At 46.6% G+C, this 12369-nt stretch overlaps 1 protein-coding gene across 1 annotated transcript in view; it reads left to right on the forward strand.

Moving 5' to 3' along the window:
* The window catches only part of LOC134902336 (mediator of RNA polymerase II transcription subunit 16-like), a 90094-nt gene extending 78178 nt beyond the window's left edge, over positions 1-11916 (forward strand). The window contains 2 exon segments of the mRNA XM_063914380.1: positions 10436-10519; positions 11578-11916. Coding sequence (XP_063770450.1) covers positions 10436-10519; positions 11578-11704 — 211 coding nt within the window. The 3' untranslated portion in view covers positions 11705-11916.
* The last annotated feature ends 453 nt before the right edge of the window (positions 11917-12369 follow it).

The following is a 12369-nucleotide window of genomic DNA, read 5'->3' on the forward strand; positions in this document are numbered from 1 at the left end:
AGAACGGCTCGGGTTAGGAAAACAGAGGCCCTGTTTATCCTGTATGCAGCCAACAAGGTTGGCGCTCATGCTTCTAAGCAGGCTATTGCTCGCTCGATCGGTAACACGATTCAGCAGGCTCATTCTACGGCTGGATTACCGTTACCAAATTCGGTAAAGGCCCATTCCACTAGGAAGGTGGGCTCTTCTTGGGCGGCTGCCCGAGGCGTCTCTGTATTACAGCTTTGCTGAGCAGCGACTTGGTCGGGTTCAAACACTTTTGCAAAATTCTACAAGTTTGATACCCTGGCTGAGGAGGACCTCATGTTTGCTCATTCGGTGCTGCAGAGTCATCCGCACTCTCCCGCCCGTTTTGGAGCTTTGGTATAATCCCCATGGTCCTTACGGAGTCCCCAGCATCCTCTAGGACGTAAGAGAAAATAAGATTTTAAACCTACCGGTAAATCTTTTTCTCCAAGTCCGTAGAGGATGCTGGGCGCCCGTCCCAGTGCGGACAACATTCTGCAAGACTTGTATATAGTTGTTGCTTACATAAGAGTTATGTTTCAGTTTGGATCAGTCTCGGACTGATACTGTTTTGTTTCATACTGTTGACTGGTTCGTATGTTCCATGTTATACGGTGTGGCTGGTATGAATCTTGCCCTTGGATTTCCAAAATCCTTTCCTCGTACTGTACGTCTCCTCTGGGCACAGTTTCTCTAACTGAGGTCTGGAGGAGGGGCATCGAGGGAGGAGCCAGTGCACACCCATACCTAAAGTTCTTTTTTAGTGCCCATGTCTCCTGCGGAGCCCATCTATTCCCCATGGTCCTTACGGAGTCCCCAGCATCCTCTACGGACTAGGAGAAAAAGATTTACCGGTAGGTTTAAAATCTTATTTGAAAAATCCTGGGAAACCCAGAGAAAAAATTCCAGATCCCAAAGAGAATTCTGGTTGCTTTTTCTTTCCCTGAAGAGGATAGGAAAAAGTGTGAAAACCCTCCTATAGTAGATGCTTCTGTTTCTAGAGTGTCTGAAAAGGTGGTTTTACCTGTCCCTGGGTCTACCGCTTTGAAAGAACCGGCAGACCGCAAAATTGAGACTACGCTCAAATCCATGTACACTGCTTCAGGCGTGGCGCTTAGGCCCACTATTGCTTGTGCATGGATCTCTAAAGCCATAGTAAAGTGGTCAGGCACGTTACTAGAGTATTTAGATATTATGGGTAGAAGGGACATTGAATTGTTTTTACATCGCATACAGGATTCTGTGGGTTTCATGGTGGAGGCCATGAAAGGACCTTGGTAATCTGACTGCACGGACGTCTTCCATGGCTGTGTCTGCACCTAGAGGACTCTGGCTACCCCAATGGTCTGTGGATGCAGAATCCAAGAAGAGTGTGGGGAACCTACCCTACACAGGTCAGGCTCTATTTGGGGAGGCTTTGGATGTGTGGATCTCCACGGCAACCGCGCGTAAGTCGACCTTTCTTCCCTCAGCCACTCCGACGCCAAAGAAATCCTTTTCTGAGTCTACCATGCAGTCCTTTCGGACTGCAAAGGTTAAGAAGTCCAAATCCCCGACCACCTACTTCAGAGGTGGTCGGGGACAATCCAGAAAACCTGCACCGACAGGTTCCTAGGAACAGAAGCCAAGCACTGTTTCCTCAAAATCCTCAGCATGACGGTGGACCTCCCAGCCTGGAGGTCGGGCAGGTGGGAGCACGTCTGCGAAATTTCAGTCAGGTCTGGGCGTCCTCAGGCCTGGACCCTTGGGTACTGGATATTGTATCTCAGGGGTACATACTGGGGTTTCAAGAGCTCCCCCACCTCACAGATTTTTCAAATCAGGCTTACCAGCTTTGCTGACAGAAAGGGCTATCTTACAAGATGCCATTCAATAATTGGAAAGGGCAAATGTCATTGTTCCAGTTCCATCTCAGCTGGAAAAAATGGTTACTATTCAAACCTTTTTGTGGTACCGAAGCCGGACGGTTCGGTCAGGCCAATACTGAACCTCAAATCATTAAATCCATATTTGAGGGAATTCAAGTTCAAGATGGAATCTCTGAGAGTGGTAATCTCAGGTCTAGAGGAGGGGGAATTCCTGGTATACTTGGACATCAAGGATGCTTACCTTCACATTGCTATTTGGCCGCCACACCAGGCTTACCTCAGGTTTGCATTGTTGGACTGTCACTATCCGTTCCAGGCGTTGCCATTTGGCTTATCCACGGCTCTGAGGGTGTTCACCAAGGTAATGGTGGAGATGATGCTTCTGCTACGAAAACAGGGTGTGATCATAATCCCATATCTGGACGATCTGTTGATAAAAGCATCGTCCAGGGAGAAGTTGTTGCAGTCCATTGCTCTCACAACTCCATTGCTCCGGGATCATGGTTGGATCCTGAATCTTCCAAAGTCACATCTGGAGCCGACGAGAAGACTGTCCTTCCTGGGAATGATTCTCGACACGGAAGTGCAGAAGGTGTTTCTGCCGGTGGAGAAAGCATTGGTGATCCAATCAATGGTACGGGATGTCCTGAAGCCAGCCCGAGTATCTGTTCATCAGTGCATTCGCCTTCTGGGGAAGATGGTTGCCTCCTATGAGGCTCTACAGTACAGAAGATTTCATGCACGGTCTTTCCAGCTGGATCTCCTGGAAAAATGGTCAGGATCTCATCTTCACATGCACCAGAGGATACGTCTGTCACGAAAGCCCGAATTTCGCTCCTCTGGTGGCTGCAAACTTCTCACCCCCTGGAGGGCCGCAGGTTCGGGATTCAGAATTGTATCCTTCTAACCACGGATGCTAGTCTCAGGGGTTGGGGAGCGGTCACCCTGGGGGTAACCTTCCAAGTAAGGTGGTCAGGCCTGGAATCCAGCTTTCCAATAAATATTCTGGAAGTAAGAGCCGTATACAACGGTCTTCTACAGACGGCTCATCTGCTAAAAGATCGGACTATGCAAGTTCAGTCGGACAATGTAACGACATTGGCCTACATAAACAGACAATGCGAAACGAAAAAACAGAGCTGCAATGTCAGAGGTAACAAGAATCATCCTCTGGGCTAAAAAGCATGCAGTGGCTTCGTCTGCAATCTTCATTCTGGGAGTAGACAGCTGGGAAGCGGACTTCCTCAGCAGACATGATCTCCATCCTGGAGAGTGGAGCCTCCACCCAGAGCTGTTTGCAGAGGTGACAAGTCTTTGGGGCGTACCTCAAATAGACATGATGGCCTCAACAAGAAGCTTCAGAGGTATTGTTCCAGTTCGAGGGACCCCCAGGCAGTGGCGGTGGATGCCCTGGTAACTCCGTGGGTGTTCCAGTCAGTGTATGTGTTCCCTCCACTTCCGCTCATTCCAAGGATTCTCAAATTGATTAAGAGAACAAGAGTTCAGGCGATCCTCATTGCTCCAGACTGGCCAAGAAGGGCTTGATACGCGGTTCTTCTGGATTTACTACTGGAAGATCCGAGTCCTCTTCGAGGGGACCTTCTTCAACAGGGGCAGTTCGCTTATCAAGACTTACCACGGCTACGTTTGACGGCATGGAGGTTGAACGCCAGATCTTAGCTCGGAAGGGCATTCCGAACAAGGTTATTCCTACCCTGATACAGGCTAGAGGATTAACGTCTAAGCACTACCATCGCATTTGGAAAAGGTATGTGTCTTGGTGTGAGTCCAAGAAGTTTCCTACGTTGGAGTTTCAACTTGGGCAGTTTCTCCTCTTCCTGCAAGCAGGTGTGGATGTGGGCCTACGTTTGGGCTCCATAAAGGTCCAGATTTCGGCCTTGTCCATTTTCTTCCAGAAACAATTGGCTTCCCTCCCTGAGGTTCCCTCCCTGACTTTATTGAAAGGGGTGTTGCACATCCAGCCACCCTTTGTGCCTCCCACGGCACCTTGGGATCTTAACGTGGTGTTGCAGTTCCTGCAATCAGATTGGTTCGAGCCTCTACAGGAGGTTGAGGTTAAGTTTCTCACTTGTTGGCGTTAGCTTCAGCTAGGCGTGTGTCTGAATTGGGGGCATTGTCCTGCAAGAGCCCCTACTTTAATTTTCCATGAACTTAGAGCTGAGCTCAGGAGGCGCCAGCAATTTCTTCCAAAGGTTGTGTCTGCTTTTCACATCAACCAACCTATTGTGGTGCTAGTGGCTACTGACTCCTCAAAGTCCTTGGATGTTGTGAGGGCTTTGAAGATTTATGTGAAAAGGACTTCACGTTACAGAAGGTCGAACTCTCTTGTTTCTCTTTTATGATCCCAACAAGATTGGGTGTCCTGCTTCTAAGTAGACTATTTCTCGCTGGATCAGGTTCACTATCCAGCATGCTTATTCTACAGCAGGCTTGCCGTGTCCAAAATCTGTTAAGGCACTCTCTACTCGTAAGGTGGGCGGCTGCCCGGGGTGTCTTGGCTTTACAACTTTGCCGAGCGGCTACTTGGTCAGGGTTGAACACGTTTGCTAAGTTCTACAAGTTTGATACTTTGACCAAACTTTAGGTCCTCAGAGGCCAATCAGTTCTGCAGGAGCTTCCGCGCTCTCCCTCCGGGTACTGGGAGCTTTGGTACATCCCCATGGTACTAATGTGGACCCCAGCATCCTCTAGGACGTAAGCGAAAATAGGATTTTAATTACCTACCGGTAAATCCTTTTCTCGTAGTCCGTAGAGGATGCTGGGCGCCCACCCAGCGCTTTGTTATCATGCTGTGGTTAAATCAGTACTGCTTTGTTCCTGGTTTAGTACTGTTTTTACTTGGTTAAGTAATGGTATTAGTATATTTTTATTCAGCAGTTGCTGAGTTGTCAAGCTGGATAGCTTGGTTTGCCTTGCATGTGTGAGCTGGTGTGAATCTTGCCACTATCTGTGTAAATTCCTTCTCAAAGTTGTCGGTCTCCTAGGGCACAGTTTCTAGACTGAATCTGGTAAGAGGGGCATAGAGGGAGGAGCCAGCCCACACTATTAAACTCTTAAAGTGCGCATGGCTCCTAGTGGACCCGTCTATACCCCATAGTACTAATGTGGACCCCAGCATCCTCTACGGACTACTAGAAAAGGATTTCCCAGTAGGTAATTAAAATCCTTATTTTTCTCCTACACTACTTCATGGCAGCCCTTACTCTTGGGATTGTATCCCATTCCTAGACTTAGACAGGGAATCCTCTCAACACTTTAGGACCACCCACCTTGGGTATATAGCCCTGCTCCTCCCCTTCCTCCATTAGTCTTTTTCCTGTCTCCTAGCTTGACAGGGGATTATGTGTTTGATTTTTGAGAACTGTTTACCTCTATTCCCAGTAATACGCCTCTGTGTAGCCGTACTGGAAGAGGGTGGCTCCCTGGAGAAGGCAGAGTGTGCTTGGGGCGATTGTAAGTCCCCGCTGTTCAGCTTAAGGTGTCCGCCCGCTGTTTTGCTGCTGGTCCCTCTCCCTAGTGCCGCTGTCTGAAGCCGTCTCCCCGGGTGCTTTGCTCCGCTAGCCGCAGCGCCTGTATCTCCAGCGAGACCGGAAGTGCGGGTGGCCGGAAGGGCAGCGAGGCGAAGGGGAAGTGCGGCTGGCGGGCGGAAGCGCTGTGAGAGACAGCGTGCGGCGGTTGGCGGGCGGAAGTGCTGGGGCGGCCGTCCTGTAGCTGGGACGGTCTGCTCAGCGCCGCTCTCTATGATCTTTTGGAGCTTAAATATGGCGCTGCACACTAGGAGTGAGAGTCTCCTATGAGCTGGGCAGGTGTATGCTTACCAGCAGGATGGATAGAGAGCCTTCTCCCCATAAGCCGATGAGTGCCCGGAAGAGGTAAGTCCTCATAGAGGATATGGTTTTTTGATTTTCTGCGTGGTTAGGTTTTTAATGTAGTACTACTGCTGTTCATTTTTTAGTGTGTCTCCTCCTAAGAAGAGGCTATGCAAGAAGAGGCATATGGATATACAGTGTGCAGCATGTGATAAGATCTTTTCTTCTACTGAGAACGTGAAGTTCTGTGAGGACTGTATACAGAGTGACATTCAGCAGGCCAGTCAAACCAGTCAGATTCAGCAATTGAAGGACTGGATGAAGAGGTCTTTTGTTACGAGAGAACAGCTGGCTGATTTGCAGGGAAATAAGAGGTCTAGATCCCTTGCTAGTATTGACTCTCAGGACGAGTCAGCCTCTTTGTATGCTGATTATCAAGTTTCCTCTAGTTCTGGGTCGGAAGAGAAGGAGGAAGTCAGAGAGTTTAATTTGGATCTCGTTGACAGTCTCTTAAAGAATATATTTAAGACCATGAACTATAGGCAAAAGGATAAAGGAGATGAAGATAAGGATGTCTTGTTTGGAGATAAGTCCAAAAGGAGCAGATACTTTCCGGTTCACAGAGCATTGAAGGATGTAGTGTCTAAGGAGTGGCAAAACATAGATAAGAGACTTGGAAGTATTAAACGAGTGGATCGGATGTTTCCAGTAGAAGATGAGCAATTTCTGGGCTGGTGCACGGTGCCTAAGATAGATGCGGCAGTAGCAGAAATGGTGTCTAAAACTATGATTCTGTTAGAGGACGGAGCTGTCCTTAAGGATGGCATGGATAAGCGTATGGAGAGTGCGCTAAAGAAATTACATATGTCCTCGGCAGTATCCTTAAGGTCCGGTGTGGCTGTGGCATCTGTTTCCAGAGCTTTGAGAGTTTGGGGATCAGTGTTGTCCACAGATATTGAAGAGTAAATCTCAAGGCAATATTTGCAGAGAAGCCTGGGTATTATGCTCAAGGGCATAGAGTATCTGTGCGAAGCTTCTTTGGATGTGTTAGATTTCGCAGCGAAATCCATGGCGGCAGGCGTTATGGCTAGAAGAGCTTTGTGGCTTAGATCATGGTCGGCGGATATGCATTCCAAGAACCGGTTGGTGTCATTACCGTATGAGGGTTCCCTAGTATTTGGAAATAAGCTTGAGGCTATTATACAAAAGATGTCAGGGGGTAAGTCAGCGAGGCTGCCTCAGGACAAGAGGAATAAATTTCCGTTTCCTTCTTCTAAACAACAATTTAAGGAAGCGAGAAGTTATAGGCCGGGGCGAGCTTATATGGGAAGGTATTCCTCAGGGACGAATAGGCAGTCCTTTCGCCAGGCCTATAGGAGAGGTGGACGGAGACCATGACTGTCGCGGAGTTCTGGTATCCTTTCCGGTGGGAGCCAGGCTCCAGAAGTTTGCCAGTCTCTGGCAGTATTCAATTCAGGACACTTGGGTACTGGATGTGATATCTCAGGGGTACCGGATAGAGTTTTCCGAAGTTCCAAAGAGGGACAAATTTGTGAGTTCAAGAAGCCCAGCTGCGAGTCTGGAACTAAAGGCTCTGGAAGACAGTTTGGAAAAATTGATCCAGGTGAATGCGGTAGAGCCTGTTCCGCCTTCAGAAAGAAAGAGGGGATTTTATTCCAGAATTTTTCTGATAAGAAAGGCGTCGGGAGATTTCAGAACCATACTAGATCTCAGACAACTCAACGATTATGTGAAGACGATAAAATTTCGTATGGAGACGATGAAATCCATTCTGTCAGGGGTAAGGAAGGAGGATTTCCTAGCGTCCATAGACCTAGAGGATGCTTACTTTCATGTGCCGGTACACACACGGCACAGAAGATACCTGAGGTTTTCGGTCATGGGCAAGCATTTTCAGTTTACATGCCTCCCTTTCGGTCTGAAGTCGTCTCCAAGGATATTTACCAAGGTGCTGTCAGCACTGGTAACTGTAATAAGAGGTCAAAGAATTGCAATTTGGGCATATCTAGACGATCTACTAGTGTGCGGAGAGTCAAAACAGGAAGTAAAGATGGCGTTAGAAGTGACGCTGCAGATCCTACAAGAACATGGCTGGTTAATAAATTGGAAGAAAAGTCAACTAGAACCAAGACAAGAAATTCAGTTTCTCGGAGTACAGGTGGATACTGCCAATTATACAATAGGTCTGTCAGAAGAAAGATGCTCGAAGATTCGGAGTCTGGCTTCCTTACTAAGGGAATGCAACAGTGTGACTCTGCGTCAGGGGATGAGTCTTTTGGGTATGATGGCCTCCTCCATAGACGTGGTCCCGTGGGCGAGATGGCGGATGAGGGGCCTTCAGCTAGAGATACTAGGCTATTGTCGGAGACGTTATTCCCTGAATCATCGCATAGGGTTAAGTCAAGGGGCAAAACGTTCTCTAGACTGGTGGATGGAAACAGAACTGGTCGACAGGAAGACGACTCTGTCGGATCGTCACTTCCTCATTCTAACAACAGATGCGAGTGCAGTCGGTTGGGGGGCGCACTTGTTGCAACAGAACTGCCAAGGAAGGTGGAACCACCAGGAGAGAAGATTATCCTCAAACCACAGGAAAATGAGAGCTGTGTGGAATGCGATGGAATATTTCCAGAAGCAGTTACAGGGGAAACATCTCAGGATATTTTCAGACAATATGGCAGTGGTAGCCTATCTCAATCGGCAAGGAGGCACCAGAAGTCATGTATTAATGGAAGAGGTGTCAAACATACTTCATTGGGCGGAACGTCATCTAGAATCCCTATCGGCACTACATGTTCCCGGAGTAGACAATTATGTGGCAGATTTCCTCAGCAGACGAGAGGTGTTACCGGGAGAGTGGGAATTGAACGACGCAGTGTTCAATCAGATTGTACAAAGGTTCGGCCAGCCACAGGTGGATCTGATGGCCACACACGTCAATACGAAAGTTCCTCTGTTCTTCTCCCGATATCATCTCCCAGGATCAAGCGGGGTGGATGTCTTCTCTCTCCCATGGGGGTTCAGACTAGCATATGTTTTTCCTCCGTTTCCAATGATTGCACGTATTCTAAGGAAGATCAGAGAAGAGAGGGCGCAGGTCATAATAGTTCTTCCATATTGGCCAAAGAGAGCGTGGTTTCCTTCAGTACTGAGGATGGCAGCAGGGGAACCTTTGACGTTGCCGCTAATAACGGATCTATTGCATCAGGGTCCATTGCTGCACCCGAATTTGCGACAACTGCATTTGACGGCATGGAAATTGAACGGCAATTATTGAGAGATAAAGGGTTGTCTGAGCAAGTTGTTAATTTGTTGATTCAGTCGAGAAAGAAGGTATCCTCTAAGATCTACTATAGAGTCTGGAAAACTTTCATTTCCTGGTCGGGCTCAAGATTTAACCCGCAGGAAGCAGAGACATCGCAGGTCCTTCAATTCTTGTTTGATGGATTTGAGAAGGGGCTGGCGGTATCTACCATCAAGGTCCAGATAGCAGCACTGAGTGTTCTATTGGAGAGAAGATTATCTGATGAAAGCTTAGTGAGGAAGTTCTGTCAGGCAATTAAAAGGATAAGACCTCGCTTCAGGTCGGTGGTCGCTCCGTGGGATCTGAATTTAGTTTTAAATTCATTAATGTTGTCTCCGTTTGAGCCATTGCAGGACGTCTCAGTTAAATTTCTAACTTGGAAAGTAGTGTTCCTGGTAGCCATTACGTCAGCCAGAAGAGTTGGAGAGCTACAGGCCCTGTGGTCAGAGGAGCCCTACCTTAATTTCCTTCCGGATAGACTTGTTTTAAGGACTAATCCAGAATTTTTGCCTAAGGTGGTGTCAGATTTCCATTTGAATCAAGACATCGTGTTGCCATCATTCTACCCACAGCCGCAGAATGAGGAGGAAAAGAGAATGCATAGTTTGGATCTAATCAGAGCAATTTCAGTGTATCTGAATAGAGTGAAAGAGTTCCGTAAGACGAAACACCTGTTTGTGTTATATTCAGGTGCAAGGAAGGGTGAGAAACCTACGAAACAGACCATCTCCAGATGGATCACAGAACTCCTGGCGTTTATTTACAAACAGAATGGTCAAGAGGTTCCGGAGCAGCTAAAGGCACACTCTACCAGGGCCATGGCAGCTTCCTGGGCTAAGAAGGCAAGGCTTTCGGCGAAGGATATATGTGCAGCAGCCACATGGTCTTCTATTCATACATTCTCCAGTCATTATGCGGTGGATGTTATGGAGGCACACTTTGGGAAACGTGTCTTTGATGCAGCATTGAATTAAACAAATTATAGTTTCAGCATTGACAAGATGTCTGTGGTATTTTTTATTGCCCTCCCTATATTGAGTGTTGGTATATCCCAAGAGTAAGGGCTGCCATGAAGTAGTGTAGGAGAAAAAAGCAAATTATACTTACCGATAATTTCATTTCTCCGAGGTACTTCATGGCAGCCTACAATATACCCTCCCTTAGTGAAGTTTAAATATAGTCTGGTCACAGGAGACACTCAAAAGACTAATGGAGGAAGGGGAGGAGCAGGGCTATATACCCAAGGTGGGTGGTCCTAAAGTGTTGAGAGGATTCCCTGTCTAAGTCTAGGAATGGGATACAATCCCAAGAGTAAGGGCTGCCATGAAGTACCTCGGAGAAATGAAATTATCGGTAAGTATAATTTGCTTTTTTATGTCTGACATTATCCGTCTCCGTTCACCCAGGTCACCTACACAGCCAAAAATTGATCATCTTAGAAGACTCCATTTGAGCACCTTTCCCACTGAGCCCTGCAAGTCCTGCACACGGTGAGTAGCAGACTGATCCCTGTTTATATAGCGTAGTGCTTTTGGACACACTACATTTGTAGATCAGACTTTTGATATGTATACATCATTTGGGTATCTTGCCTCATGCAACATTTTTTTTATAATCTCGATAGCAATAAGATTTATGTCTGTTTTAAAAATGTTATCCAACAGAAAATATAACGAAAACTGTAATAATAAATTATGCACATTAGAGCTGGGTGTAGTGCTACTATACAGATATAGACTCTGATAATATGTAGAGGTAGTGAATGGCTCTGACATTTCGCATAATAAAAGCTCAAGTGTTGACAATAAGGCATTATGCTCATTCTATAAATCTAATTCAGATGGTCAGTGTTTCTGACCTCTCTCAGGCAATTGTCCGTAATTCTTTCATTCCCATTGTGGAATGGTGGTGTACACTACAATTTGCCAGGGATGATTAATATATCCGATTTTAGTGCCTAGTAGGGCAGGAAACAGATACTATTGACAGTAAAACAGAATTTGCACCCTTTAATCCTGCAGATATCAACTTCCACACTATCACCCCCTGCCGGAGGTCCCACAAATCACTGCTCAAACAAAAGCTTACCAGGATATACCAAATCCCGGTTGTCTGAGTTATATGTTAAGAAGCTAGAATTAGTACTGTATAATGTAATCAAAGCACAGATGAAGTAGTATTATCTGCTCGCGTGGTTTCAGGGGCCTGGAAATGTTTGTAGTACTTTTCAACCTCTGATAGCAAAGCTGTAAACTGTATTATTCACCATTGTGCAGGGAGTGCCCAGGATCTGGGCAAAATCCATCCAAATCTATGGCAGCAAATCATATGCAAGAAACGGTCAACGTTTTAATACCTGAAGCTACAAAAACTATAATATGTTAAGGAGGAACCAGGGAAAGGAGAGAAGTTACCTTTTTAGATGCAGTATTTCCCTTTATGAGTATGGTGCTGGTTTCTTCTTTCGGGAGTTGTGCAGTTACTTATCTAGTATTCTTATAATTGGACACTTACTGTTGGAAACCAATCTCTTGTTTCTGGTCCCCAGGTGTGGCTGTGTAACAATGCTGAAGTCCCCTAATAAGGCAACTGCTGTGAAACAGTGGGAGCAGAGGTGGATCAAAACCTGTCTATGTGGCGGACTGTGGCGAAAGATGCCACACACGTACTCCTGATCATCATCATCCTCAGAAGAAGAACATGGAGTGCGAGTCTATGCCTGCTCCCATCCTTTCTACTATTGATGACCTGAACAACGTCCCCGTAACTAGCGAGTCAAAAACTGCATCTCGGTCCATCTTTTATTACGCTGTGCACCCAGAGATGATGTATGGTGTGCAACACCAGTTGTAAATATGTCCTTTCTATTAATAAAATTTTACACTTATTACTTGTGGGCAACTATTGGAAGGAAAAGACAATGCTGGAGCAGAGGTACGTAGGTAAGTTAGGAAATATACTCTACTGGCAATAAGCAAGACAGGATGTATTAGGAAACCGCTGTAGAAACTGGTTCCAGCTATGTTGGAAATTCCTCTAGCGTTTTGACAATTAATGGCACATGGTCACAGATCTTACCTGGTGCCTCAGCACTGCTCCTTGCACAGTACCTGGAGCAACACCCTGGAAACGCGCGTCATCAGCGCTGAGTGAACCACTTGTGTGGCAGACACTGAGCACGTCCAATTTAAATAAATGACTGTATATTATTATTATTATACTTTATATGGCACCACAAAGGTCTGCAGCAGAAAGTCTTAAACTACAGATTGTTCTAGGACAGAGGCGGTCAAAACGTAGATTGCGATCTACCGGTAGATCGCGGAGCTCTCACCGGTAG

Source organism: Pseudophryne corroboree, chromosome 1 (genome assembly GCF_028390025.1).
Source record: "Pseudophryne corroboree isolate aPseCor3 chromosome 1, aPseCor3.hap2, whole genome shotgun sequence".
Classification (NCBI taxonomy): Eukaryota; Metazoa; Chordata; class Amphibia; order Anura; family Myobatrachidae; genus Pseudophryne; species Pseudophryne corroboree.